Raw genomic sequence first — 27,739 nt, 5'->3', positions numbered from 1 at the left:
GGAGAGGCTCTGCTGAGGAAGGCAGGCCTAAGGGAGCAACCGAATGAACACAGAGGAAGACTGTGACTGCCCTCAGTGATCTTGTGGGCAGGAAGGGCCGAGCCCTAGCTGTTGCTTCCCTAGGCCACGAGCATGGAGCTGGCCGAGCCTAGTGAAGCAGCAGAGGGGTTTGCTCTCTCACCCTGAGAACTGCGTTCAGACAAATGCACCAGGAATGTGTCCCAACAGTGTCAAAGCCTGGGAAAAATAAAAGAAAAACAAAGCAGAACCCAAACCCTTTTTGGCAATGGTCATTTCTTTCCCTCGGCACTAAAAAGCCTCTGCATTAGGGACATCCACTGGGAATAGTGGGCTTGGGGTGGGTGCTAATTTGGGGGAGGGGGGAGGGTTGAAAAATGTGATCCTCATGAGCCGAAATCCCCATTTTCAGTCCAAAGTCACTCATTTTGCAGAAGAAAAATGTGATGCTCGCACACAGCCTACAATACTCGCAGCGCCCTCACACTGCTTGGGTTCCCCGTGGAGGAGGTGCTTCGCAGAGGGAAATGGAAGGACTGGGAGGCTGCAGGGAGAGGACCAGAGGAGACTTGAGCATGCATGAGGGGAAGAGAGGGGATCTGAGCACAGGCAGAGGGGCAGAGAGCACGTGAGCGTGCCTGGAGAAGGGATCTGAGGGTGCCCAAAGGAGCCTGGAGGATGCCAAGGGGGCAACCGAGGCGGTTGCAAGGCACACGACTGCGCAGCCCAAGAAAGCCAACAGGGACAGAAAGGCTGCCGAGAGCCCCTGGCTTCAACAGCCCAGGAAGGCAGCCCGCTCAGGGCGCCGGTGCCTCTTCCGGAGCCGGAGAGTTGTGTAAGCATGCCCGTGTCTCTGCAGGAGAGCATATTCACGCAGCTCGGGAGGAGAACATCCACCAAAGACAGGTCCATGTGTAGGCAAGCCTTCTGTCACCTTCCTGTCCGTGTGCCTCTGCTCACCCAAGTGCAACGGGAGTGGGACAAAGAAGCGCTCGCTTGCGTGTATGTGGTACAGAGGTGTCCGAAGCCTGGGGGAAGGCCATGGCAAAGTGTCCGAGATGTCAACCTCTCTCTGCTTGGCAGAGCAGAAATTGGCCTCTTCAATGAAAGGAGCAAGAGCTGCTCAGGAAAGAGCTTGTTCACTTGCAAAGGGCACGCTCGGCAGCACCCCCTTCCTACTTGTGCCCTCCGCACGCTGGTGCTACCTGGAAGCATCACCTGGCCAATGCCTCGTCTTTTCCACACATAACCACTCGAGGGGCTTTTTTTTTTTTTTTCCTCAGGAGAGCACTGGGGCGTGTGTGCAGTGCGCGCGTGTGCGTTGAGGTGCCTTTGTGGAGAAGGTGCTGAGCCTTGTTGCTGGGGGAACATGGGGAGGGGGCGAGCAGGAGAGTGCTGGGGAGACGTTGGGAGGGTTTGTGGCTGGCGAGAGCCTCTGCTTCATTAAGGTTACCTGATCGAGGACCAAGGGGCAAGTGAGAAGAAAACTCCACAGAGACCTGAACCTGACAGGCGAGGGAGAACAGACAAGGGCAAAGGCCAAAAGCCTCCAGTCTCTACTTACCTGGCCCTGAGGCCACTACAGGCATAGTCTGGGAGAGGGATAACCTGGGCTTTGCAAGTGATGAGGAGTCCTGAGGATTTGGGGTTGTTCACGGGGGGTAGTGGACCCGTGCAGAACGGAGTAAGCAATGTGTGGGGCAGGGGATCAAGGAGGAAGAAAGAGGGGGAATGGGATGGAGGGGTGCAAGAGGGGCCTCTGAACAGCACTGCGAGGCTTCTGAAGGAGCAACAATAGCAAAACAGCCAGGAAGACACCTTCAAAGGATTGACATGAGCTTTATTCATATATTCTAGACGCCCCTTTTCTGAGTTTCACGTTACTGAGCACGGGAGAAGTTTTCAATTGCTTCCTTCATTTCCTAAAACAAAAAAAAAGAAGATAAAAAATAATAATAGTCACCAACCAAACAAAGACAAGCTTGCTATAAGCTGGAAGACAAACGCAAACCCTCGGTAGCTGAGTTCTTTAGAGAAAATAAAAGGATCTGTAGATGCATACAATTGCTGCTTGGCTCTACTTAGCAAATTACCTCGATTAACTGAGTTTTGTCATTGTCCTGCCGGTGGTGGTAAATACACTGGCTGAGCAGCAGATGGAGTTTCTCGAGGTGGCGTATGCTGCAGTCCTTGGTTGCCTCGCCCACAGCATTCAGCAGCTGCTGAAGAAAAAAGCCAGACAGTAGACATTTACAGTAGCACGAGATCTTCTGAGCAGGCTCTCGATGTGTTCACACACACACAAGAAGGCAGTCCAACACAACTCTCATCCTACTTTCTCGTATCGCTAAATAAAGGAGGAGTGAAACGTCAGGGAACAGACTTAAGCATGGCACCGGATTTCCATGGAGGAAATGAGCTCCTTGGACCTACTTGAGAGAAAGAGCAAGGCTCCAGTTGTGTTAGCTGCATGTTGGCCCTGCCTGCAGCTCCGCTGGCATATTGGAGAGCTCCAGGCTCGGCAGCAGAGCGGGAAGGAAAGGTAGATGAGCGAGCTGCAACCTACCCTGAGCCAGATGTGAGTTTCCTTCTCAGCAGCGGGTGACCATCTCCTCCTCTTCTCTGCCTGGCTCTCCGAGGGCGATGTGGGCCGCCTTCGCTTTCGTCTGCATACAGCTGCACAGAGATAGCAGAAGCAGCAAGCCAAAGCGTTACCTAAGCAGTTCTGTCTTCCAAATCGAGCATCGTCCTCTTACTTGGTGCACAAGGCAAAACAAGACAAAAAGGAAAACAGGAGGGAACTTGCCACCAGGCAGGGGCGTACTGGCATCTGCAGGCACCGCTGGCAATGTGTGCTCCTCTTGCTCCTCCAGCTGCCGCTCTTCCTCCTCCGCCAGCAGTCGAGGCTCAGGTGGGGATGCCACAGGCAGGACTTCCAGTGCGTGGCAACCTTCAGTCAACCAGAACAGGTTAGCCAAGCGATGGCAGTCCGACACAAGCAGAGTACAAAGTCATGCCAGGAAATCAAATACCCAAACACATGCCAAAGAGCTGCTAAGCTACCGATGGCAAAGCTCTATGTGTAGGACAGTTCCCACCTGCTCTCCTTTGTGGTGCAGCAGGTGGAGCAGCTTGGTGGAGAAGCAAGTCCTCAAAAAGCTTTCTCCCTTCCTCCTTGCTGGGTGGCTGGACATTGAAGACTTCTCCATAAAGCTCCGAAAACAAAGCTTGCACCTGAGGCGGGAGGAGAAAAGACAGTGCAGCCCTAAGGCCCCCCGCAGATTCGTGCTCTACTCCAAGCAGGTGAAAACTGTTTTCAGGGAAGCCGAGGAATGCTTTGAATAAGGGGGAGACTAGAACAAGTTTGCTTCTTGGCCTTCACGGCAAGATTGTAGTGGGTCAGCCCGGCACTGGAGGGCGTCTTCTGTAAGGAAGACCTCCAGGATGAAAGCTCAGGGCAGCGAGCCGAGGTTCCAGTGAGGCCAGGGAGGGCACGCACCAGCTCCTAGGTGGCCTGCAGTGGATTGCCTTGCCTTGCCGCCCTTCACTTGGAAGCCTTGTGGCAACTCCCGAGGGAGGAGATGCCAGCAGGGTGCCCTAGAAATAGCAATGTCCAAGTGCTTAGGAGGGCACAGGATTGAGGTACTTCAGGGAGTGATAAATTATCATGAGACTGAGAAAAGCGGGCAAAGCGGTGGCAGAAATACCTCTTCCGGGAGATCTGCATGGCAAACATCCGAAGTAGCGAGCAACAGCACTGGAGCGTAAGGTGGAATGCGCTCTAGCAGTGTGGTGAGCGTAGCTCTCAAGGTGACTCCAGCAGCCTCCCACCAGGCATGGATGTGTGGCATATAAATGATGCTGGGTGCTGTCCTCTGGGCTTCTCGGACCAACTAGTAAGAAGGAAGTTTGGGGAAGACCACTGAAGCGAGTAGCAGCATACCTGTGGTATGCTGAGAGAAAAGAAACCCTTTTCTTTGGCCCCAAACCGGGGTTGCCGTTCAGTCTGCTAAAGAAGGAGGCTGGCGAAAGGGCATGACCAGCAGTCAGGCAGATGCAGAGGCGCCTCCTGGGAGCTAGAGAGCCTGAAGAGGCAAGGGAAACAGCTCTGCGGAGCCCGCTGCCAGCAGCAGCAGCTCTTGCCAGGAAGAGAGGTTTCTCAAGAGCATCTTGGAGCTCCCTGAGCTGCTAGCAACAGCCTTACTGTGCGGCACTTGCAATGGAAAAGATGCTCCTGCACAACATGCTGCTTCTCTGCTGTTCAGTGTACAAGAAAAGGGTTCCTTCAGCACAACATAAACACCACAGAAAGCACAGGAAAGCCAGGCCGCCTCCGCTAAGCCCGTGAAGTCTATTAATGCTGTGAGACTGCAGAGAGAAGCGGTACCTGTGTGCATCTTTCTTCAGGTGGCGTGCTGCTAGCAAAGAGAGCCGGCAGGTCCAGCACGTGAACGGCAAACCTCTCCAGCGCGTGTAAGAGTGCAGGCGCCAAGTGAGAAGTTTGCCCGTAGCCGGGCTCTCCAGCTATTAGGAACCTGGGCCGGTGACATGCTGGCTGGCCACAAGCATTGCTAGGAGAAGAGCTGCAAGACAAGCAGTTTGGAAAGAAAGCGATGAGTCAAGACACAGCTGGTGAAGGTGTCTGTCTTTGTCCAGCACACACCAGTCTGCCTGTCTTCCCCGCTGAAGCTCTCACGCTCAGGATGTCCTGAGTTGAGGAGCCTTGAGTTCTCCGCACTGGTCAAGCTTAGGTGAAAGTGGTCAGCTGGTAACGGAGGTGGTGGTCACGAAGGGGCAGAACAAGCCTTCTGGGAAAGCAAATGACGCGGGCTTTGAGAGCCCTTAGCTGTATGTGAGGAAGGGCAAAAGTGGCTAGGCTCAATAACAACATTCCTGTAAGCCCATAGAAATGGGGGCTACTTGCTTGATTCTTGCGTTCCAATTGTTTCATCTGTCCTTGGATGCTGTCTCCTAGGTTGCAAGTGCAACTCTCCTTGAGGAATAGCGTGCATGAAATTAGGGCAGCATGCCCTAATGTCTGTGGATGTCTTTGGGGGAGGAAAAGGAGGCTGCCCCCTTCAGCTTGATCGGCTGCAGCTCCTTGCTTTCTTACAACTGTAGCACCTAGTTCTATCTCTGTGCTTGCTTCTTGCAGTTTTGGATACCAGACACCCTGGGCAAGGTCTTCTTTCCTCCCTCATCTACCACCCCTCCCACCTGCAACCGCCAAGACACTTGGGAAAGCCCCAGCAATCAATCAGAAGCATTTCACTCAAAAGGTCGCGGGCAGTTTAACAACCTGTTAAAGTGGAGGAAGGTTTCCTTTTGCTGTCCAGAAGGTGATGCCTCCTCACTCTCCATGCAGGCGTTTTCTACAGAAGGATTGGTACCGTGAGAAGGTAAGAGAGGCTTGTTAACTCTCCTGAAGGTCTGCAGCCCTCCCTTGCACTAAGCCAGCTTCTAACTGAGGGCTGAAACCCACTGCCTTGTATGTCTTCACTGCCTGGGCATACACGGAATAATGCCATTTCCCCCAAACTGTCTGCCTTTGCCTAAGCTATGTTTTACTGGTGGCAAAAACTCCTCTTCTCCTTACAGTACAGCTAGAGGACAAGCAGGAAGCCCTTCCGCAGTTCCTGGACACCTAAAGCAGCCAGCAAGGCCACTTCTTTCTGCAGCGGGAGCCCACACTCCCAGTGTGGAAAGGAAGGGAAGGGCACGGCCTAACACTCCCTCATATTGCCTCCTCTTTCAAGCCTTAAATCAGTGCCAAACCCCAGGAAAGATGATGCTGACAACCTCCAGAAGCTGGCTGCTTCAGTGGAGAACGCATAGTTCCCTTGCTGTGAACCGGGAGGAGTTCCCAGCTCTGCCCTCTCTACCGTTCATTCCATTTACCCTCCGCCTGCCGCAAGGGTTTCTTTCTGTTGTTGGCGCAAACTAGCAGGGTTTGCTTTGGGAGAGGCTGACGGCAGTGAACGTAACGGCCCTACCTGGCTGTTGGTGCTTCTGGAGTGCAAGGGCTGCGTGGGGAAATACCCTCTGCACGCCTTTTAGGAGCCTCTCTAGCGTGTTCTGAAGCAGTGGCTTGGAGGCGGGTGGGAGTGGTTGCCCGGGGGAAGCCACGGCCCTCTGTGAAGCTGGTGCAGTCTTCTGCATAGCCAGCACAAAATCGGTTGCAGTGATCTCAATGGAAGCCACGTTGATCTGCAGCTTCTGACTGCTGGTGTAGATGTGGGGATAGTGGCGATGGAGAGCGCAGAGGGCAGCTTCAGCGCAGAGGGCTTGAATGTCGGCCCCACAGTATCCTAATTCAGCAGAGCAGAAGCAAAAGGTCCGTCAGTCTCAGGCAGCTCAGAGGAGCCAAGGACAGGCTTTGCCAAGGGACGCTCCGTTCTGGGAGGCACAGCCTCCCGTGTGGTGAGAGACAAGGGAAGGGAAGGCTCGGGAGCTTGGCTACTGCCTGGCACAAGCTCAGACGCTGTCAGGACCCAGTCAGAGGCAGGAACTCGGAGCGCTTTTTCATCTTACCGACACATGTTTCAGCCAGCTCTTCAAGCAGCGTGTCCGATGGCTTTGGGCTCCAGCCTCTCGTGTGGATCCTGAAAATCTCTTTGCGAGCCTACAAGCCAGATGGTTACATTTGGGCTTGTCTGCAACCTTTTTCTCAGAAACAAAAGAAACATCCGCAAAAGCCCCACTGTCACATTCCCGTACTTGCTTGTCTTCCTCTGCTAAAGTTAAGAAATGTGTGCATTCTAGTAACACACTGCCTGCTTCTCGAAGCTCAGTACTTCCCCAGTAGGTAGGAGGAGTAACTACAGTAGGAGAAACAATAATTCTGACTCAAACCTCTACCCCTGAACGAGCAAACGTCAAGCTGTGCCTATGCTCATCTCCGACCTTTGCCAGAGATTCAGGGAAGTGTTTCCTGTTTCTTTCCTGTTTTCCTGTTTCTTTCCTGTTTTCTTACTGTGTTGTGCATTGTTACGAGCCTTCGATCCAATAATGTGTTTCTCCTTCCTCTCCGCTCCCCACACGCTAACTCAAGAAAAAAGAATCTGGGATAGCCAAGAGGGGGGGGAAAAAAAAAAAAAAAAGAAAAGGAAAGAAAGCACCAAAGCCGGGGCTCCACTTTCTCCTGGAGTTTCTATTTTCTAAAGGAAACAGTTACTTCTGGTTGCTCTGTAGCTCTGTGGTCCCTGCTTGGATGTTGCCAAAGAACTGCAAGCGTCCCAAGCCTTGCCACTAGAAAGCTTCCCCAGTGTTGCATCTGGGCAGTGTCCTTCCCGTCTCCATCCAGCTGCCTGCTCAGACCAGTTACAATGGCAGCTCCCTAAATGCTCCTGGGCGGCTCCCAGGATTCCCAGCGCGGCCACACTCAAGCACAAGCTTTCACCTAAGCTTCTCCCAAGTGGAGGAGTGAGAGCGAGGAGGCAACTTCAGGAGGCAAGGGCCTGGGTGGACTAAGGAACGAAGCCAAGCGCAACCGCTTGGGCGAGGAAGAAAGCCCGTGTGCTCCAGGCTCCGTGAAACTCCTGTTTGCAGCCTCCCTCCCAGTTCTGCTCGGGGAACAGGGAGGTCTCCAGCACGTAGGGCACCTCTTTGCTTCCTCCCTCTCGGAGACAGTGTGTGGCAACAGGGTGTTCTTGTAAAGAGAGGCCTTGGCACTGTAGCAGGAAGGTTGCTGGAAGAGCCTTACCTGTCTGTTTGGCAAGGTGAAAAGGAACTCCCTGTCAAAGCGGCCAGGCCTTCGCAAAGCAGGATCCAGGGAGTCTGGCCTGTTGGTGGCGCCGATGACCACGACCTCGCCTCTGCTGTCTAAGCCATCCATGAGTGCCAGCAGCGTGGTGACAATTGAACTGGCAAGGAAATGTTGTTGGATTGCCTGGTTTAGTAGCTGCTGTTACATGCCGCCCGACTTTCTCCAAAGTCACGTCACTCAAAAAGGATAAGCTTTTCTGGAAGAGCTGTTGATTAGGGAAAGGACTCATGGTAGGCCCCAAACACCGAGGTAAGGCAAGAGAGGCCTTGTCCAGAAACCAAGCTTAGGGACTCGATTTCAACTCTTGTCTTTAAAATCCTGTGAACCTCTGTGTCATGGTACTAGAGGAGTTCAGAAGAAGTGCGTGTGTCATCTCCAGGGGACCAGCTGGGTCTTTTTCCCTCGGGAAAGGAAACGAAGCCGATTACGTGGCAATGCAAGGAAAAGGTGGTACCTGTGAATCTGATCTTGGTGACTGGAGCGCACAGGAGCCAGACCGTCGATCTCATCGAAGAAAATAATCGAAGGCCGCTTCTCATAGGCCTGGAAGGGAAGCACAGATGCAGGGCTACTGAGTGTATGTAAAACACAGCCCTACTCAGCAAGAACACGCAGGATGATCCTTGTGGCTGCAAAGGCACGGAGCCTGTGCTGGCCCCAACCCATCTGCAAGGTTTCCAGCCCTTCAGGCCAAGCCGGACGGCACGGGAGAAGGGAACACTGATGTTCCCATGTCAACAGGAGACACGGCCAAACTAGGCAGGAGGCCGAGTTCTGCTGACAGACGTCCACCGCGGACAAGTACAGGTACAACTCTGGCCCAACCTATTTCCTCCTTACCTGCTCAAATAAGGAGCGGAGCTGCCGCTCGGATTCTCCGACCCATTGACTGAGGCAGTCGGCACCTTTTCTCACAAAGAAGGCTATTCTCTTGTCTCCCTGCCTACATTCATTTGCGAGCGCTCGAGCCACCAGTGTCTTTCCAGTGCCTGGTGGCCCACAGAACAGACAGCCTCTGCAACATGACAAAAAGAGATGTCCGTAGCTACAATAAAAAGACATGGGAAAGTGCCTGTGGCAACCGCCGTCCTGAAAGCAAAGCAGCCTTCCCGCCTGACCAGAACACTTGCAGTATTAGAGCGCAGGAAGAGCTCCAGTGGGAGGAAAGTCCAGACAGGTGCCAGTGTTCCCAAGAGGCAAGATTTGAGAGCAAACAAAGCCTGTCTTTCTGGTGGAAAAAGTCGGAAGCTCTTTGACTGAGCCTTACAAAGAGAGGGAGGCGGGAAGTCAGCAGGTCTGTCAAACAACAGCTTAGAGGTGACTTGCCGGACCTCGTGCCTTCCCGCTTATAAACTAGTCAAGGGGACTTTTCCAAAACACTCAGAAGCCAACCAGCAGAAGCACTCCCAAAGCCACCTTCTTAAACCAGGAGCCTTCTGCAGCGTCTTCAGCTTTGACAGCCCTGGACAGCAAGCCTTTGACTGCAACAAAGCATTGCTTGTGGTGTGAAAGTAGGTCTAGCCTGGGCGTAAGCCATTTGTAAGGAATTCCTGTTTACTGCCACTGGGCAAACTGTGCCCGGGCAGAAATGTGGAAGCACACAGGTGTGCTGGCACCTGCGCTTCATGTTCTCCGGAGAAGAGCGCAATTAGCATGTTGTAGTTCTAAGGCAGCGTGTGTTACCTGGGGGGTCGGATTTGGAATCGCTCAAAGAACTCGGGGTAAAGCAAGGGAAACAGCACCATCTCCTTTAAAGCGGCAATGTGGTCAGCGAGACCACCGACACCATCAAAGCATACCTAGGGAAACATTCAAGAGGAGACGTGTCAGAGGTCAGAGAAAGCTGCAGCCTAGCCAAAAAAGCCTTCCCCCCAATGTATCCTATGCCAGCCCAAAGGGAAGGTTCAGGATGACCTGGCAGTTCCCCGAGAGTAAACCGTGAAGCACGGGAGCTGTTGACAGCCACAGTCAGGAAGGTTCTCATGAACACTGGAAAGGTCCCCACCGCCTCAGTGAGTTCCCACTCCTCACCGAACTCTCGGTTTGCACTGGGTCCACTTGCGGCAGGCTGGTTCCCGTTTTCCTTCCCTCCGCGTGCTTTCCCTCGCGTTCATCCTTCCCAGAGTGTAGGGGAAGACCCCTGTTGTGCAAGAAGGAGAAAGGGCAAGGGGCTTTCTAAATGAACCTGCAGGTAGAGGGATAGCTGCGCTTTTCCTGTTGCAAGAGAGTGTGGAAGCACTTATACACTGGCATAAACGTGGATGTTGTGAAGCTATATTCATTTCTCAGAGGCAAGAAGAATTTGGTTCGAGCCACCTGTCCAATTTAAACTGACCTATTTTCAATCATGGGACAGAAGAGACTGACATTTTACTCAAACGTAGCAAGACACTCTCCCTCTAGGTCTCACTAAATTGCCTACCTGGGTTAAGAAAATCATTGTTCTACTTCACCATGAAATTGTCTACTGACGATTTGTGGCAGGGGCTTCTGGCTTCAGTTACCCAGTCTCAGCCAGGACCTCCACCCTCATCCTTCATCACTGGCTCCTTCCCCCCCCCCCCCCCCCCAAATCCTGCCTTTTTACAAGCTCTTGGCTAATGAAAGCTATCTTCTCTCCCAGAGGAAAAGCCTTGCTTCCTCTAGACCCTCCGACTGTCACAGCTACAATGCTGTGATTTTCCCCTCGTGACCGTCCCTCGGGAAAGCTTTACAAGTGTTACTCAGTGATGGGAGAGGCACCGCTACGGCTCCCTGAGAACTATCACTAGCCATACACCGACCTGCTCGTTCTTCTGCAGCACGGGCTTCGTGACCGGGCACGGCGAGACGCAGCTCTTTGTCTGACTTCAGAAGATGGGCCTGAAGAAACAAAAAGCAGCAATGAGCCTGCACGCCGGCCAAGAAACGCAACATGCACAGGATACAGGCATCTCAATGACAAAGGGAGAGCCTGACCTGCAGAATGAAGGCAGGGCATGTCAATGACAGTTGTTTTCCTTTAGCCACGTGGAGCCCACTCTGCACAAGAAATCAGCTCTCCCGAGAAACTGTGCGTGGAACCTACCTTCCAATGCCTCCTGGTAGTAGGCAACAGTCTTCCTGGCTCGAAGGTTATACTGCTTCCAGGGACCTTTGCCATCTTCCCCTTGCCGGCCTTCACCTTCCCGCGTTGCCCCTGTAATCACAGAGCCTAGACAGAGCTTCTGATTGGTCTGTGTGTGTATGCATTTGCATTGCCCACCCTGTATCCCACTTACACACAAGCAACGAGCCCTTCAGAGAGGCTCTGCATCTAGCCTACCTTCCAGGGGAGCGGGAGTGTCCTCAGCAGTTTGCCTGAGGTGAGGTGCCCGGGGAGTACCTTCGCCATCATCCTCTGTCTGCTCGTCTTCTGAGGACCCTGTAATTACAGTGCCCAGGCATCATTTCTGGTTTGTCTCTGCCTATGTACCTTCTCATTCCAGAAGTTCTACTCCCCCACCCTTAATCAGAAGCAACCAGCCCTTCAGGCCAACGGTGCCTGTAACCCACATTCCGATGGCTCTTGGTACTGGACGACGGCGTTCCGGGGTCGAAGGTAATAGTCCTTGGGAGAGTCGCGGCCATCTTCCCCTGTGTGGCGTTCACCTGCCTTTGATGGCCCTACAATGACAGAAGCTAGCTCTACTTTGGGACTGCGCTGTGCGCACGGACATTTTCATGTCCCCGCTTAGGCGTGGGGAATTAGCCCTTCCGAGAAAGGCTGCCTCTAACGTACTTTCCAGTGGAGCTTGATAGCATATGACAGATGATTTCCTTTCTCTCAGGCTATAGCACGCCTACAGGGAGCAAAGACAGAGGCTCTTGTGGAGCGCAGTGCACTTTGGAAGGCGTTTGTTCAGCTGCGTGAAAAGTGCAAGGGCATCAGAGTGCTGGGTGGAAGACAGAACTTACTGAGAAAGAGGAAGGTAAAGACGTTTTGACTTCTTCTGCAAGGACTCCTTCAGTCTGCCTGAGGTCCATGCTTCCTCCGAACCTGAGCTCAAGCAGCATATGAAGCACATGTCAACTTTTGGAAGCATGCAAGAGAAGCTCTTTACTCCTGAGGCAGTTTCTCAGGCAATGAAAACTGCTGAAGAGGACAAGGGAAATCTGCTGAAAGTGAAGCAAGTGTTTGGTTCACAAGACACTAGAGAAATTGCTGAGCCCGTAGACACGAGAGCCAGTAGTCGGAAGGTCTAGTTGGAATGATAATGCAAAACCTCAGCCAGCAGCAGGGAGTTACGCAGGAGCTGCCTGCAGCTTCTGCAGACATGAAGCACCTTTATGATTCCTCCTCTCACGCACCCTCTCAGTCCTCAAAGACTGGAGTAGCCATGACTGCACAAAACACTCCTGCCAACCAGGTTGGCTCCACCATACCAAGGAGCACAAGCGTAACTCCGAAACCCACAGCTACATGAACACTCGTCACAGGAGAAACCTGTGTTGGCAGCAGCAAAGGAGGAGGCAGTTATTGGAGCAAGGGCCAAAGGTCCTCTCACCACAGCTGAGGAGGCACGAGTGACACGGGGGTGGACGTGTTGCTGGGGAGCCAAGATTCTAAGCGTGGAAGTTGTGCAGCCCCGACAGCGCCCTATAATGGAGGGGCTCCCACAGCGGGCAATTTCCAGCAGGCCAGAGGACTTCCCTAGGGGCCCAGAGGGAATTCGCAGCCTCCCGAGTTAGTCCAAATAGGTCTTGCGGCCAGGAGAAGCCGCTGCTCTCCAACGTCCTGCTGGGAACCTCACCAAACAGCGTCTCGCGCTGTCCCACCACCTCCTCTCGCCTCCTCCTGCTCCCGGCCCAGCAGCTCCTCCAGAGCAGAGCAGAGCAGAGCAGAGCAGTAGCGAGAGCACCGCCAAGCGCGTGGGCTCAGCTCAGGCTCCCGGGGCGATGTGGGCAGGGGGAAGCTGTTGCTGTGATGCGCTCACTGCGTCCTGCCCCAGCCCATGTCACAGAGGGGCTGCAGGGACGCATTGACCGGCCAGGCCCTGCCAAGATGGGCCCTGCAAGGGGAAGGGGAGCTGCCTGGGGCACTTTAGGGGAGATGCCCCCACCTCCCTGCCCACTCCCCGAGGCCGCCAGGGGGCAGGCGCAGCCACAGGAGGGCTTCCCCAGGCTGGGGCTCCCCTCAGGCCTTCCAGCCCTGCCATGTCCCCACCTCGGGGATGCTGGGCTACACCTGCTGGCAAGGAGAGGCTCTGCTGAGGAAGGCAGGCCTAAGGGAGCAACCGAATGAACACAGAGGAAGACTGTGACTGCCCTCAGTGATCTTGTGGGCAGGAAGGGCCGAGCCCTAGCTGTTGCTTCCCTAGGCCACGAGCATGGAGCTGGCCGAGCCTAGTGAAGCAGCAGAGGGGTTTGCTCTCTCACCCTGAGAACTGCGTTCAGACAAATGCACCAGGAATGTGTCCCAACAGTGTCAAAGCCTGGGAAAAATAAAAGAAAAACAAAGCAGAACCCAAACCCTTTTTGGCAATGGTCATTTCTTTCCCTCGGCACTAAAAAGCCTCTGCATTAGGGACATCCACTGGGAATAGTGGGCTTGGGGTGGGTGCTAATTTGGGGGAGGGGGGAGGGTTGAAAAATGTGATCCTCATGAGCCGAAATCCCCATTTTCAGTCCAAAGTCACTCATTTTGCAGAAGAAAAATGTGATGCTCGCACACAGCCTACAATACTCGCAGCGCCCTCACACTGCTTGGGTTCCCCGTGGAGGAGGTGCTTCGCAGAGGGAAATGGAAGGACTGGGAGGCTGCAGGGAGAGGACCAGAGGAGACTTGAGCATGCATGAGGGGAAGAGAGGGGATCTGAGCACAGGCAGAGGGGCAGAGAGCACGTGAGCGTGCCTGGAGAAGGGATCTGAGGGTGCCCAAAGGAGCCTGGAGGATGCCAAGGGGGCAACCGAGGCGGTTGCAAGGCACACGACTGCGCAGCCCAAGAAAGCCAACAGGGACAGAAAGGCTGCCGAGAGCCCCTGGCTTCAACAGCCCAGGAAGGCAGCCCGCTCAGGGCGCCGGTGCCTCTTCCGGAGCCGGAGAGTTGTGTAAGCATGCCCGTGTCTCTGCAGGAGAGCATATTCACGCAGCTCGGGAGGAGAACATCCACCAAAGACAGGTCCATGTGTAGGCAAGCCTTCTGTCACCTTCCTGTCCGTGTGCCTCTGCTCACCCAAGTGCAACGGGAGTGGGACAAAGAAGCGCTCGCTTGCGTGTATGTGGTACAGAGGTGTCCGAAGCCTGGGGGAAGGCCATGGCAAAGTGTCCGAGATGTCAACCTCTCTCTGCTTGGCAGAGCAGAAATTGGCCTCTTCAATGAAAGGAGCAAGAGCTGCTCAGGAAAGAGCTTGTTCACTTGCAAAGGGCACGCTCGGCAGCACCCCCTTCCTACTTGTGCCCTCCGCACGCTGGTGCTACCTGGAAGCATCACCTGGCCAATGCCTCGTCTTTTCCACACATAACCACTCGAGGGGCTTTTTTTTTTTTTTTCCTCAGGAGAGCACTGGGGCGTGTGTGCAGTGCGCGCGTGTGCGTTGAGGTGCCTTTGTGGAGAAGGTGCTGAGCCTTGTTGCTGGGGGAACATGGGGAGGGGGCGAGCAGGAGAGTGCTGGGGAGACGTTGGGAGGGTTTGTGGCTGGCGAGAGCCTCTGCTTCATTAAGGTTACCTGATCGAGGACCAAGGGGCAAGTGAGAAGAAAACTCCACAGAGACCTGAACCTGACAGGCGAGGGAGAACAGACAAGGGCAAAGGCCAAAAGCCTCCAGTCTCTACTTACCTGGCCCTGAGGCCACTACAGGCATAGTCTGGGAGAGGGATAACCTGGGCTTTGCAAGTGATGAGGAGTCCTGAGGATTTGGGGTTGTTCACGGGGGGTAGTGGACCCGTGCAGAACGGAGTAAGCAATGTGTGGGGCAGGGGATCAAGGAGGAAGAAAGAGGGGGAATGGGATGGAGGGGTGCAAGAGGGGCCTCTGAACAGCACTGCGAGGCTTCTGAAGGAGCAACAATAGCAAAACAGCCAGGAAGACACCTTCAAAGGATTGACATGAGCTTTATTCATATATTCTAGACGCCCCTTTTCTGAGTTTCACGTTACTGAGCACGGGAGAAGTTTTCAATTGCTTCCTTCATTTCCTAAAACAAAAAAAAAGAAGATAAAAAATAATAATAGTCACCAACCAAACAAAGACAAGCTTGCTATAAGCTGGAAGACAAACGCAAACCCTCGGTAGCTGAGTTCTTTAGAGAAAATAAAAGGATCTGTAGATGCATACAATTGCTGCTTGGCTCTACTTAGCAAATTACCTCGATTAACTGAGTTTTGTCATTGTCCTGCCGGTGGTGGTAAATACACTGGCTGAGCAGCAGATGGAGTTTCTCGAGGTGGCGTATGCTGCAGTCCTTGGTTGCCTCGCCCACAGCATTCAGCAGCTGCTGAAGAAAAAAGCCAGACAGTAGACATTTACAGTAGCACGAGATCTTCTGAGCAGGCTCTCGATGTGTTCACACACACACAAGAAGGCAGTCCAACACAACTCTCATCCTACTTTCTCGTATCGCTAAATAAAGGAGGAGTGAAACGTCAGGGAACAGACTTAAGCATGGCACCGGATTTCCATGGAGGAAATGAGCTCCTTGGACCTACTTGAGAGAAAGAGCAAGGCTCCAGTTGTGTTAGCTGCATGTTGGCCCTGCCTGCAGCTCCGCTGGCATATTGGAGAGCTCCAGGCTCGGCAGCAGAGCGGGAAGGAAAGGTAGATGAGCGAGCTGCAACCTACCCTGAGCCAGATGTGAGTTTCCTTCTCAGCAGCGGGTGACCATCTCCTCCTCTTCTCTGCCTGGCTCTCCGAGGGCGATGTGGGCCGCCTTCGCTTTCGTCTGCATACAGCTGCACAGAGATAGCAGAAGCAGCAAGCCAAAGCGTTACCTAAGCAGTTCTGTCTTCCAAATCGAGCATCGTCCTCTTACTTGGTGCACAAGGCAAAACAAGACAAAAAGGAAAACAGGAGGGAACTTGCCACCAGGCAGGGGCGTACTGGCATCTGCAGGCACCGCTGGCAATGTGTGCTCCTCTTGCTCCTCCAGCTGCCGCTCTTCCTCCTCCGCCAGCAGTCGAGGCTCAGGTGGGGATGCCACAGGCAGGACTTCCAGTGCGTGGCAACCTTCAGTCAACCAGAACAGGTTAGCCAAGCGATGGCAGTCCGACACAAGCAGAGTACAAAGTCATGCCAGGAAATCAAATACCCAAACACATGCCAAAGAGCTGCTAAGCTACCGATGGCAAAGCTCTATGTGTAGGACAGTTCCCACCTGCTCTCCTTTGTGGTGCAGCAGGTGGAGCAGCTTGGTGGAGAAGCAAGTCCTCAAAAAGCTTTCTCCCTTCCTCCTTGCTGGGTGGCTGGACATTGAAGACTTCTCCATAAAGCTCCGAAAACAAAGCTTGCACCTGAGGCGGGAGGAGAAAAGACAGTGCAGCCCTAAGGCCCCCCGCAGATTCGTGCTCTACTCCAAGCAGGTGAAAACTGTTTTCAGGGAAGCCGAGGAATGCTTTGAATAAGGGGGAGACTAGAACAAGTTTGCTTCTTGGCCTTCACGGCAAGATTGTAGTGGGTCAGCCCGGCACTGGAGGGCGTCTTCTGTAAGGAAGACCTCCAGGATGAAAGCTCAGGGCAGCGAGCCGAGGTTCCAGTGAGGCCAGGGAGGGCACGCACCAGCTCCTAGGTGGCCTGCAGTGGATTGCCTTGCCTTGCCGCCCTTCACTTGGAAGCCTTGTGGCAACTCCCGAGGGAGGAGATGCCAGCAGGGTCCCCTAGAAATAGCAATGTCCAAGTGCTTAGGAGGGCACAGGATTGAGGTACTTCAGGGAGTGATAAATTATCATGAGACTGAGAAAAGCGGGCAAAGCGGTGGCAGAAATACCTCTTCCGGGAGATCTGCATGGCAAACATCCGAAGTAGCGAGCAACAGCACTGGAGCGTAAGGTGGAATGCGCTCTAGCAGTGTGGTGAGCGTAGCTCTCAAGGTGACTCCAGCAGCCTCCCACCAGGCATGGATGTGTGGCATATAAATGATGCTGGGTGCTGTCCTCTGGGCTTCTCGGACCAACTAGTAAGAAGGAAGTTTGGGGAAGACCACTGAAGCGAGTAGCAGCATACCTGTGGTATGCTGAGAGAAAAGAAACCCTTTTCTTTGGCCCCAAACCGGGGTTGCCGTTCAGTCTGCTAAAGAAGGAGGCTGGCGAAAGGGCATGACCAGCAGTCAGGCAGATGCAGAGGCGCCTCCTGGGAGCTAGAGAGCCTGAAGAGGCAAGGGAAACAGCTCTGCGGAGCCCGCTGCCAGCAGCAGCAGCTCTTGCCAGGAAGAGAGGTTTCTCAAGAGCATCTTGGAGCTCCCTGAGCTGCTAGCAACAGCCTTACTGTGCGGCACTTGCAATGGAAAAGATGCTCCTGCACAACATGCTGCTTCTCTGCTGTTCAGTGTACAAGAAAAGGGTTCCTTCAGCACAACATAAACACCACAGAAAGCACAGGAAAGCCAGGCCGCCTCCGCTAAGCCCGTGAAGTCTATTAATGCTGTGAGACTGCAGAGAGAAGCGGTACCTGTGTGCATCTTTCTTCAGGTGGCGTGCTGCTAGCAAAGAGAGCCGGCAGGTCCAGCACGTGAACGGCAAACCTCTCCAGCGCGTGTAAGAGTGCAGGCGCCAAGTGAGAAGTTTGCCCGTAGCCGGGCTCTCCAGCTATTAGGAACCTGGGCCGGTGACATGCTGGCTGGCCACAAGCATTGCTAGGAGAAGAGCTGCAAGACAAGCAGTTTGGAAAGAAAGCGATGAGTCAAGACACAGCTGGTGAAGGTGTCTGTCTTTGTCCAGCACACACCAGTCTGCCTGTCTTCCCCGCTGAAGCTCTCACGCTCAGGATGTCCTGAGTTGAGGAGCCTTGAGTTCTCCGCACTGGTCAAGCTTAGGTGAAAGTGGTCAGCTGGTAACGGAGGTGGTGGTCACGAAGGGGCAGAACAAGCCTTCTGGGAAAGCAAATGACGCGGGCTTTGAGAGCCCTTAGCTGTATGTGAGGAAGGGTAAAAGTGGCTAGGCTCAATAACAACATTCCTGTAAGCCCATAGAAATGGGGGCTACTTGCTTGATTCTTGCGTTCCAATTGTTTCATCTGTCCTTGGGTGCTGTCTCCTAGGTTGCAAGTGCAACTCTCCTTGAGGAATAGCGTGCATGAAATTAGGGCAGCATGCCCTAATGTCTGTGGATGTCTTTGGGGGAGGAAAAGGAGGCTGCCCCCTTCAGCTTGATCGGCTGCAGCTCCTTGCTTTCTTACAACTGTAGCACCTAGTTCTATCTCTGTGCTTGCTTCTTGCAGTTTTGGATACCAGACACCCTGGGCAAGGTCTTCTTTCCTCCCTCATCTACCACCCCTCCCACCTGCAACCGCCAAGACACTTGGGAAAGCCCCAGCAATCAATCAGAAGCATTTCACTCAAAAGGTCGCGGGCAGTTTAACAACCTGTTAAAGTGGAGGAAGGTTTCCTTTTGCTGTCCAGAAGGTGATGCCTCCTCACTCTCCATGCAGGCGTTTTCTACAGAAGGATTGGTACCGTGAGAAGGTAAGAGAGGCTTGTTAACTCTCCTGAAGGTCTGCAGCCCTCCCTTGCACTAAGCCAGCTTCTAACTGAGGGCTGAAACCCACTGCCTTGTATGTCTTCACTGCCTGGGCATACACGGAATAATGCCATTTCCCCCAAACTGTCTGCCTTTGCCTAAGCTATGTTTTACTGGTGGCAAAAACTCCTCTTCTCCTTACAGTACAGCTAGAGGACAAGCAGGAAGCCCTTCCGCAGTTCCTGGACACCTAAAGCAGCCAGCAAGGCCACTTCTTTCTGCAGCGGGAGCCCACACTCCCAGTGTGGAAAGGAAGGGAAGGGCACGGCCTAACACTCCCTCATATTGCCTCCTCTTTCAAGCCTTAAATCAGTGCCAAACCCCAGGAAAGATGATGCTGACAACCTCCAGAAGCTGGCTGCTTCAGTGGAGAACGCATAGTTCCCTTGCTGTGAACCGGGAGGAGTTCCCAGCTCTGCCCTCTCTACCGTTCATTCCATTTACCCTCCGCCTGCCGCAAGGGTTTCTTTCTGTTGTTGGCGCAAACTAGCAGGGTTTGCTTTGGGAGAGGCTGACGGCAGTGAACGTAACGGCCCTACCTGGCTGTTGGTGCTTCTGGAGTGCAAGGGCTGCGTGGGGAAATACCCTCTGCACGCCTTTTAGGAGCCTCTCTAGCGTGTTCTGAAGCAGTGGCTTGGAGGCGGGTGGGAGTGGTTGCCCGGGGGAAGCCACGGCCCTCTGTGAAGCTGGTGCAGTCTTCTGCATAGCCAGCACAAAATCGGTTGCAGTGATCTCAATGGAAGCCACGTTGATCTGCAGCTTCTGACTGCTGGTGTAGATGTGGGGATAGTGGCGATGGAGAGCGCAGAGGGCAGCTTCAGCGCAGAGGGCTTGAATGTCGGCCCCACAGTATCCTAATTCAGCAGAGCAGAAGCAAAAGGTCCGTCAGTCTCAGGCAGCTCAGAGGAGCCAAGGACAGGCTTTGCCAAGGGACGCTCCGTTCTGGGAGGCACAGCCTCCCGTGTGGTGAGAGACAAGGGAAGGGAAGGCTCGGGAGCTTGGCTACTGCCTGGCACAAGCTCAGACGCTGTCAGGACCCAGTCAGAGGCAGGAACTCGGAGCGCTTTTTCATCTTACCGACACATGTTTCAGCCAGCTCTTCAAGCAGCGTGTCCGATGGCTTTGGGCTCCAGCCTCTCGTGTGGATCCTGAAAATCTCTTTGCGAGCCTACAAGCCAGATGGTTACATTTGGGCTTGTCTGCAACCTTTTTCTCAGAAACAAAAGAAACATCCGCAAAAGCCCCACTGTCACATTCCCGTACTTGCTTGTCTTCCTCTGCTAAAGTTAAGAAATGTGTGCATTCTAGTAACACACTGCCTGCTTCTCGAAGCTCAGTACTTCCCCAGTAGGTAGGAGGAGTAACTACAGTAGGAGAAACAATAATTCTGACTCAAACCTCTACCCCTGAACGAGCAAACGTCAAGCTGTGCCTATGCTCATCTCCGACCTTTGCCAGAGATTCAGGGAAGTGTTTCCTGTTTCTTTCCTGTTTTCCTGTTTCTTTCCTGTTTTCTTACTGTGTTGTGCATTGTTACGAGCCTTCGATCCAATAATGTGTTTCTCCTTCCTCTCCGCTCCCCACACGCTAACTCAAGAAAAAAGAATCTGGGATAGCCAAGAGGGGGGGGAAAAAAAAAAAAAAAAGAAAAGGAAAGAAAGCACCAAAGCCGGGGCTCCACTTTCTCCTGGAGTTTCTATTTTCTAAAGGAAACAGTTACTTCTGGTTGCTCTGTAGCTCTGTGGTCCCTGCTTGGATGTTGCCAAAGAACTGCAAGCGTCCCAAGCCTTGCCACTAGAAAGCTTCCCCAGTGTTGCATCTGGGCAGTGTCCTTCCCGTCTCCATCCAGCTGCCTGCTCAGACCAGTTACAATGGCAGCTCCCTAAATGCTCCTGGGCGGCTCCCAGGATTCCCAGCGCGGCCACACTCAAGCACAAGCTTTCACCTAAGCTTCTCCCAAGTGGAGGAGTGAGAGCGAGGAGGCAACTTCAGGAGGCAAGGGCCTGGGTGGACTAAGGAACGAAGCCAAGCGCAACCGCTTGGGCGAGGAAGAAAGCCCGTGTGCTCCAGGCTCCGTGAAACTCCTGTTTGCAGCCTCCCTCCCAGTTCTGCTCGGGGAACAGGGAGGTCTCCAGCACGTAGGGCACCTCTTTGCTTCCTCCCTCTCGGAGACAGTGTGTGGCAACAGGGTGTTCTTGTAAAGAGAGGCCTTGGCACCGTAGCAGGAAGGTTGCTGGAAGAGCCTTACCTGTCTGTTTGGCAAGGTGAAAAGGAACTCCCTGTCAAAGCGGCCAGGCCTTCGCAAAGCAGGATCCAGGGAGTCTGGCCTGTTGGTGGCGCCGATGACCACGACCTCGCCTCTGCTGTCTAAGCCATCCATGAGTGCCAGCAGCGTGGTGACAATTGAACTGGCAAGGAAATGTTGTTGGATTGCCTGGTTTAGTAGCTGCTGTTACATGCCGCCCGACTTTCTCCAAAGTCACGTCACTCAAAAAGGATAAGCTTTTCTGGAAGAGCTGTTGATTAGGGAAAGGACTCATGGTAGGCCCCAAACACCGAGGTAAGGCAAGAGAGGCCTTGTCCAGAAACCAAGCTTAGGGACTCGATTTCAACTCTTGTCTTTAAAATCCTGTGAACCTCTGTGTCATGGTACTAGAGGAGTTCAGAAGAAGTGCGTGTGTCATCTCCAGGGGACCAGCTGGGTCTTTTTCCCTCGGGAAAGGAAACGAAGCCGATTACGTGGCAATGCAAGGAAAAGGTGGTACCTGTGAATCTGATCTTGGTGACTGGAGCGCACAGGAGCCAGACCGTCGATCTCATCGAAGAAAATAATCGAAGGCCGCTTCTCATAGGCCTGGAAGGGAAGCACAGATGCAGGGCTACTGAGTGTATGTAAAACACAGCCCTACTCAGCAAGAACACGCAGGATGATCCTTGTGGCTGCAAAGGCACGGAGCCTGTGCTGGCCCCAACCCATCTGCAAGGTTTCCAGCCCTTCAGGCCAAGCCGGACGGCACGGGAGAAGGGAACACTGATGTTCCCATGTCAACAGGAGACACGGCCAAACTAGGCAGGAGGCCGAGTTCTGCTGACAGACGTCCACCGCGGACAAGTACAGGTACAACTCTGGCCCAACCTATTTCCTCCTTACCTGCTCAAATAAGGAGCGGAGCTGCCGCTCGGATTCTCCGACCCATTGACTGAGGCAGTCGGCACCTTTTCTCACAAAGAAGGCTATTCTCTTGTCTCCCTGCCTACATTCATTTGCGAGCGCTCGAGCCACCAGTGTCTTTCCAGTGCCTGGTGGCCCACAGAACAGACAGCCTCTGCAACATGACAAAAAGAGATGTCCGTAGCTACAATAAAAAGACATGGGAAAGTGCCTGTGGCAACCGCCGTCCTGAAAGCAAAGCAGCCTTCCCGCCTGACCAGAACACTTGCAGTATTAGAGCGCAGGAAGAGCTCCAGTGGGAGGAAAGTCCAGACAGGTGCCAGTGTTCCCAAGAGGCAAGATTTGAGAGCAAACAAAGCCTGTCTTTCTGGTGGAAAAAGTCGGAAGCTCTTTGACTGAGCCTTACAAAGAGAGGGAGGCGGGAAGTCAGCAGGTCTGTCAAACAACAGCTTAGAGGTGACTTGCCGGACCTCGTGCCTTCCCGCTTATAAACTAGTCAAGGGGACTTTTCCAAAACACTCAGAAGCCAACCAGCAGAAGCACTCCCAAAGCCACCTTCTTAAACCAGGAGCCTTCTGCAGCGTCTTCAGCTTTGACAGCCCTGGACAGCAAGCCTTTGACTGCAACAAAGCATTGCTTGTGGTGTGAAAGTAGGTCTAGCCTGGGCGTAAGCCATTTGTAAGGAATTCCTGTTTACTGCCACTGGGCAAACTGTGCCCGGGCAGAAATGTGGAAGCACACAGGTGTGCTGGCACCTGCGCTTCATGTTCTCCGGAGAAGAGCGCAATTAGCATGTTGTAGTTCTAAGGCAGCGTGTGTTACCTGGGGGGTCGGATTTGGAACCGCTCAAAGAACTCGGGGTAAAGCAAGGGAAACAGCACCATCTCCTTTAAAGCGGCAATGTGGTCAGCGAGACCACCGACACCATCAAAGCATACCTAGGGAAACATTCAAGAGGAGACGTGTCAGAGGTCAGAGAAAGCTGCAGCCTAGCCAAAAAAGCCTTCCCCCCAATGTATCCTATGCCAGCCCAAAGGGAAGGTTCAGGATGACCTGGCAGTTCCCCGAGAGTAAACCGTGAAGCACGGGAGCTGTTGACAGCCACAGTCAGGAAGGTTCTCATGAACACTGGAAAGGTCCCCACCGCCTCAGTGAGTTCCCACTCCTCACCGAACTCTCGGTTTGCACTGGGTCCACTTGCGGCAGGCTGGTTCCCGTTTTCCTTCCCTCCGCGTGCTTTCCCTCGCGTTCATCCTTCCCAGAGTGTAGGGGAAGACCCCTGTTGTGCAAGAAGGAGAAAGGGCAAGGGGCTTTCTAAATGAACCTGCAGGTAGAGGGATAGCTGCGCTTTTCCTGTTGCAAGAGAGTGTGGAAGCACTTATACACTGGCATAAACGTGGATGTTGTGAAGCTATATTCATTTCTCAGAGGCAAGAAGAATTTGGTTCGAGCCACCTGTCCAATTTAAACTGACCTATTTTCAATCATGGGACAGAAGAGACTGACATTTTACTCAAGCGTAGCAAGACACTCTCCCTCTAGGTCTCACTAAATTGCCTACCTGGGTTAAGAAAATCATTGTTCTACTTCACCATGAAATTGTCTACTGACGATTTGTGGCAGGGGCTTCTGGCTTCAGTTACCCAGTCTCAGCCAGGACCTCCACCCTCATCCTTCATCACTGGCTCCTTCCCCCCCCCCCCCCCCCAAATCCTGCCTTTTTACAAGCTCTTGGCTAATGAAAGCTATCTTCTCTCCCAGAGGAAAAGCCTTGCTTCCTCTAGACCCTCCGACTGTCACAGCTACAATGCTGTGATTTTCCCCTCGTGACCGTCCCTCGGGAAAGCTTTACAAGTGTTACTCAGTGATGGGAGAGGCACCGCTACGGCTCCCTGAGAACTATCACTAGCCATACACCGACCTGCTCGTTCTTCTGCAGCACGGGCTTCGTGACCGGGCACGGCGAGACGCAGCTCTTTGTCTGACTTCAGAAGATGGGCCTGAAGAAACAAAAAGCAGCAATGAGCACGCCGGCCAAGAAACGCAACATGCACAGGATACAGGCATCTCAATGACAAAGGGAGAGCCTGACCTGCAGAATGAAGGCAGGGCATGTCAATGACAGTTGTTTTCCTTTAGCCACGTGGAGCCCACTCTGCACAAGAAATCAGCTCTCCCGAGAAACTGTGCGTGGAACCTACCTTCCAATGCCTCCTGGTAGTAGGCAACAGTCTTCCTGGCTCGAAGGTTATACTGCTTCCAGGGACCTTTGCCATCTTCCCCTTGCCGGCCTTCACCTTCCCGCGTTGCCCCTGTAATCACAGAGCCTAGACAGAGCTTCTGATTGGTCTGTGTGTGTATGCATTTGCATTGCCCACCCTGTATCCCACTTACACACAAGCAACGAGCCCTTCAGAGAGGCTCTGCATCTAGCCTACCTTCCCGGGGAGCGGGAGTGTCCTCAGCAGTTTGCCTGAGGTGAGGTGCCCGGGGAGTACCTTCGCCATCATCCTCTGTCTGCTCGTCTTCTGAGGACCCTGTAATTACAGTGCCCAGGCATCATTTCTGGTTTGTCTCTGCCTATGTACCTTCTCATTCCAGAAGTTCTACTCCCCCACCCTTAATCAGAAGCAACCAGCCCTTCAGGCCAACGGTGCCTGTAACCCACATTCCGATGGCTCTTGGTACTGGACGACGGCGTTCCGGGGTCGAAGGTAATAGTCCTTGGGAGAGTCGCGGCCATCTTCCCCTGTGTGGCGTTCACCTGCCTTTGATGGCCCTACAATGACAGAAGCTAGCTCTACTTTGGGACTGCGCTGTGCGCACGGACATTTTCATGTCCCCGCTTAGGCGTGGGGAATTAGCCCTTCCGAGAAAGGCTGCCTCTAACGTACTTTCCAGTGGAGCTTGATAGCATATGACAGATGATTTCCTTTCTCTCAGGCTATAGCACGCCTACAGGGAGCAAAGACAGAGGCTCTTGTGGAGCGCAGTGCACTTTGGAAGGCGTTTGTTCAGCTGCGTGAAAAGTGCAAGGGCATCAGAGTGCTGGGTGGAAGACAGAACTTACTGAGAAAGAGGAAGGTAAAGACGTTTTGACTTCTTCTGCAAGGACTCCTTCAGTCTGCCTGAGGTCCATGCTTCCTCCGAACCTGAGCTCAAGCAGCATATGAAGCACATGTCAACTTTTGGAAGCATGCAAGAGAAGCTCTTTACTCCTGAGGCAGTTTCTCAGGCAATGAAAACTGCTGAAGAGGACAAGGGAAATCTGCTGAAAGTGAAGCAAGTGTTTGGTTCACAAGACACTAGAGAAATTGCTGAGCCCGTAGACACGAGAGCCAGTAGTCGGAAGGTCTAGTTGGAATGATAATGCAAAACCTCAGCCAGCAGCAGGGAGTTACGCAGGAGCTGCCTGCAGCTTCTGCAGACATGAAGCACCTTTATGATTCCTCCTCTCACGCACCCTCTCAGTCCTCAAAGACTGGAGTAGCCATGACTGCACAAAACACTCCTGCCAACCAGGTTGGCTCCACCATACCAAGGAGCACAAGCGTAACTCCGAAACCCACAGCTACATGAACACTCGTCACAGGAGAAACCTGTGTTGGCAGCAGCAAAGGAGGAGGCAGTTATTGGAGCAAGGGCCAAAGGTCCTCTCACCACAGCTGAGGAGGCACGAGTGACACGGGGGTGGACGTGTTGCTGGGGAGCCAAGATTCTAAGCGTGGAAGTTGTGCAGCCCCGACAGCGCCCTATAATGGAGGGGCTCCCACAGCGGGCAATTTCCAGCAGGCCAGAGGACTTCCCTAGGGGCCCAGAGGGAATTCGCAGCCTCCCGAGTTAGTCCAAATAGGTCTTGCGGCCAGGAGAAGCCGCTGCTCTCCAACGTCCTGCTGGGAACCTCACCAAACAGCGTCTCGCGCTGTCCCACCACCTCCTCTCGCCTCCTCCTGCTCCCGGCCCAGCAGCTCCTCCAGAGCAGAGCAGAGCAGAGCAGAGCAGTAGCGAGAGCACCGCCAAGCGCGTGGGCTCAGCTCAGGCTCCCGGGGCGATGTGGGCAGGGGGAAGCTGTTGCTGTGATGCGCTCACTGCGTCCTGCCCCAGCCCATGTCACAGAGGGGCTGCAGGGACGCATTGACCGGCCAGGCCCTGCCAAGATGGGCCCTGCAAGGGGAAGGGGAGCTGCCTGGGGCACTTTAGGGGAGATGCCCCCACCTCCCTGCCCACTCCCCGAGGCCGCCAGGGGGCAGGCGCAGCCACAGGAGGGCTTCCCCAGGCTGGGGCTCCCCTCAGGCCTTCCAGCCCTGCCATGTCCCCACCTCGGGGATGCTGGGCTACACCTGCTGGCAAGGAGAGGCTCTGCTGAGGAAGGCAGGCCTAAGGGAGCAACCGAATGAACACAGAGGAAGACTGTGACTGCCCTCAGTGATCTTGTGGGCAGGAAGGGCCGAGCCCTAGCTGTTGCTTCCCTAGGCCACGAGCATGGAGCTGGCCGAGCCTAGTGAAGCAGCAGAGGGGTTTGCTCTCTCACCCTGAGAACTGCGTTCAGACAAATGCACCAGGAATGTGTCCCAACAGTGTCAAAGCCTGGGAAAAATAAAAGAAAAACAAAGCAGAACCCAAACCCTTTTTGGCAATGGTCATTTCTTTCCCTCGGCACTAAAAAGCCTCTGCATTAGGGACATCCACTGGGAATAGTGGGCTTGGGGTGGGTGCTAATTTGGGGGAGGGGGGAGGGTTGAAAAATGTGATCCTCATGAGCCGAAATCCCCATTTTCAGTCCAAAGTCACTCATTTTGCAGAAGAAAAATGTGATGCTCGCACACAGCCTACAATACTCGCAGCGCCCTCACACTGCTTGGGTTCCCCGTGGAGGAGGTGCTTCGCAGAGGGAAATGGAAGGACTGGGAGGCTGCAGGGAGAGGACCAGAGGAGACTTGAGCATGCATGAGGGGAAGAGAGGGGATCTGAGCACAGGCAGAGGGGCAGAGAGCACGTGAGCGTGCCTGGAGAAGGGATCTGAGGGTGCCCAAAGGAGCCTGGAGGATGCCAAGGGGGCAACCGAGGCGGTTGCAAGGCACACGACTGCGCAGCCCAAGAAAGCCAACAGGGACAGAAAGGCTGCCGAGAGCCCCTGGCTTCAACAGCCCAGGAAGGCAGCCCGCTCAGGGCGCCGGTGCCTCTTCCGGAGCCGGAGAGTTGTGTAAGCATGCCCGTGTCTCTGCAGGAGAGCATATTCACGCAGCTCGGGAGGAGAACATCCACCAAAGACAGGTCCATGTGTAGGCAAGCCTTCTGTCACCTTCCTGTCCGTGTGCCTCTGCTCACCCAAGTGCAACGGGAGTGGGACAAAGAAGCGCTTGCTTGCGTGTATGTGGTACAGAGGTGTCCGAAGCCTGGGGGAAGGCCATGGCAAAGTGTCCGAGATGTCAACCTCTCTCTGCTTGGCAGAGCAGAAATTGGCCTCTTCAATGAAAGGAGCAAGAGCTGCTCAGGAAAGAGCTTGTTCACTTGCAAAGGGCACGCTCGGCAGCACCCCCTTCCTACTTGTGCCCTCCGCACGCTGGTGCTACCTGGAAGCATCACCTGGCCAATGCCTCGTCTTTTCCACACATAACCACTCGAGGGGCTTTTTTTTTTTTTTTCCTCAGGAGAGCACTGGGGCGTGTGTGCAGTGCGCGCGTGTGCGTTGAGGTGCCTTTGTGGAGAAGGTGCTGAGCCTTGTTGCTGGGGGAACATGGGGAGGGGGCGAGCAGGAGAGTGCTGGGGAGACGTTGGGAGGGTTTGTGGCTGGCGAGAGCCTCTGCTTCATTAAGGTTACCTGATCGAGGACCAAGGGGCAAGTGAGAAGAAAACTCCACAGAGACCTGAACCTGACAGGCGAGGGAGAACAGACAAGGGCAAAGGCCAAAAGCCTCCAGTCTCTACTTACCTGGCCCTGAGGCCACTACAGGCATAGTCTGGGAGAGGGATAACCTGGGCTTTGCAAGTGATGAGGAGTCCTGAGGATTTGGGGTTGTTCACGGGGGGTAGTGGACCCGTGCAGAACGGAGTAAGCAATGTGTGGGGCAGGGGATCAAGGAGGAAGAAAGAGGG

General features: G+C 54.0%; 2 protein-coding genes across 2 annotated transcripts; both read right to left on the bottom strand.

Annotated features, from left to right (window-relative positions):
• Positions 1–2,344: 2,344 nt before the first annotated feature.
• LOC138068802 (ATPase family AAA domain-containing protein 2-like) lies at positions 2,345–10,818 on the bottom strand. The gene is made up of 14 exons (XM_068957523.1): positions 10,567–10,818; positions 9,815–9,923; positions 9,467–9,582; positions 8,624–8,798; positions 8,238–8,326; positions 7,721–7,880; positions 6,550–6,640; positions 6,049–6,326; positions 5,587–5,621; positions 4,406–4,601; positions 3,726–3,911; positions 3,117–3,252; positions 2,775–2,968; positions 2,345–2,365 (listed from the first exon to the last, which is right to left on the bottom strand). Exons 1-14 carry the CDS (start codon positions 10,761–10,763, stop codon positions 2,345–2,347), a joined length of 1,983 nt encoding a protein of 660 aa, XP_068813624.1. The 5' UTR covers positions 10,764–10,818.
• A 4,525-nt stretch (positions 10,819–15,343) lies between these two features.
• Positions 15,344–27,600, bottom strand: LOC138068798 (ATPase family AAA domain-containing protein 2-like). Its single transcript, XM_068957510.1, has 18 exons — positions 27,576–27,600; positions 26,175–26,230; positions 24,312–24,459; positions 23,845–23,955; positions 23,565–23,643; positions 22,814–22,922; positions 22,466–22,581; positions 21,623–21,797; positions 21,237–21,325; positions 20,720–20,879; positions 19,549–19,639; positions 19,048–19,325; positions 18,586–18,620; positions 17,405–17,600; positions 16,725–16,910; positions 16,116–16,251; positions 15,774–15,967; positions 15,344–15,364 (listed from the first exon to the last, which is right to left on the bottom strand). The coding sequence occupies exons 1-18, from the start codon at positions 27,598–27,600 to the stop codon at positions 15,344–15,346; spliced, it is 2,205 nt and encodes a 734-aa protein (XP_068813611.1).
• Between the last annotated feature and the right edge of the window lie 139 nt (positions 27,601–27,739).

The sequence above is a fragment of the Struthio camelus genome, chromosome 11 (genome assembly GCF_040807025.1).
Source record: "Struthio camelus isolate bStrCam1 chromosome 11, bStrCam1.hap1, whole genome shotgun sequence".
Lineage (NCBI taxonomy): Eukaryota > Metazoa > Chordata > Aves > Struthioniformes > Struthionidae > Struthio > Struthio camelus.
Note: the sequence above shows the minus strand (reverse complement) of the source record. Positions and strands in the feature narration are given on the sequence as shown.

Coding starts and splice junctions, on each gene's coding strand:
- LOC138068802 (XM_068957523.1), bottom strand. CDS start 10,763: ATGCCCTGCCTTCATTCTGCAGGTCAGGCTCTCCCTTTGTCATTGAGA. Junction 7,881..8,237: donor CACCAAGATCAGATTCACAG/GTACCACCTTTT, acceptor TTTCCTTGCCAG/TTCAATTGTCACCACGCTGC. Junction 3,912..4,405: donor CTGAAGAAAGATGCACACAG/GTACCGCTTCTC, acceptor CCTTCTTACTAG/TTGGTCCGAGAAGCCCAGAG.
- LOC138068798 (XM_068957510.1), bottom strand. CDS start 27,600: ATGCCTGTAGTGGCCTCAGGGCCAG. Junction 21,326..21,622: donor TCCGCTCCTTATTTGAGCAG/GTAAGGAGGAAA, acceptor CTTCCCTTCCAG/GCCTATGAGAAGCGGCCTTC. Junction 17,601..18,585: donor AAGAGGAGTTTTTGCCACCA/GTAAAACATAGC, acceptor CTTGTCTTGCAG/CTCTTCTCCTAGCAATGCTT.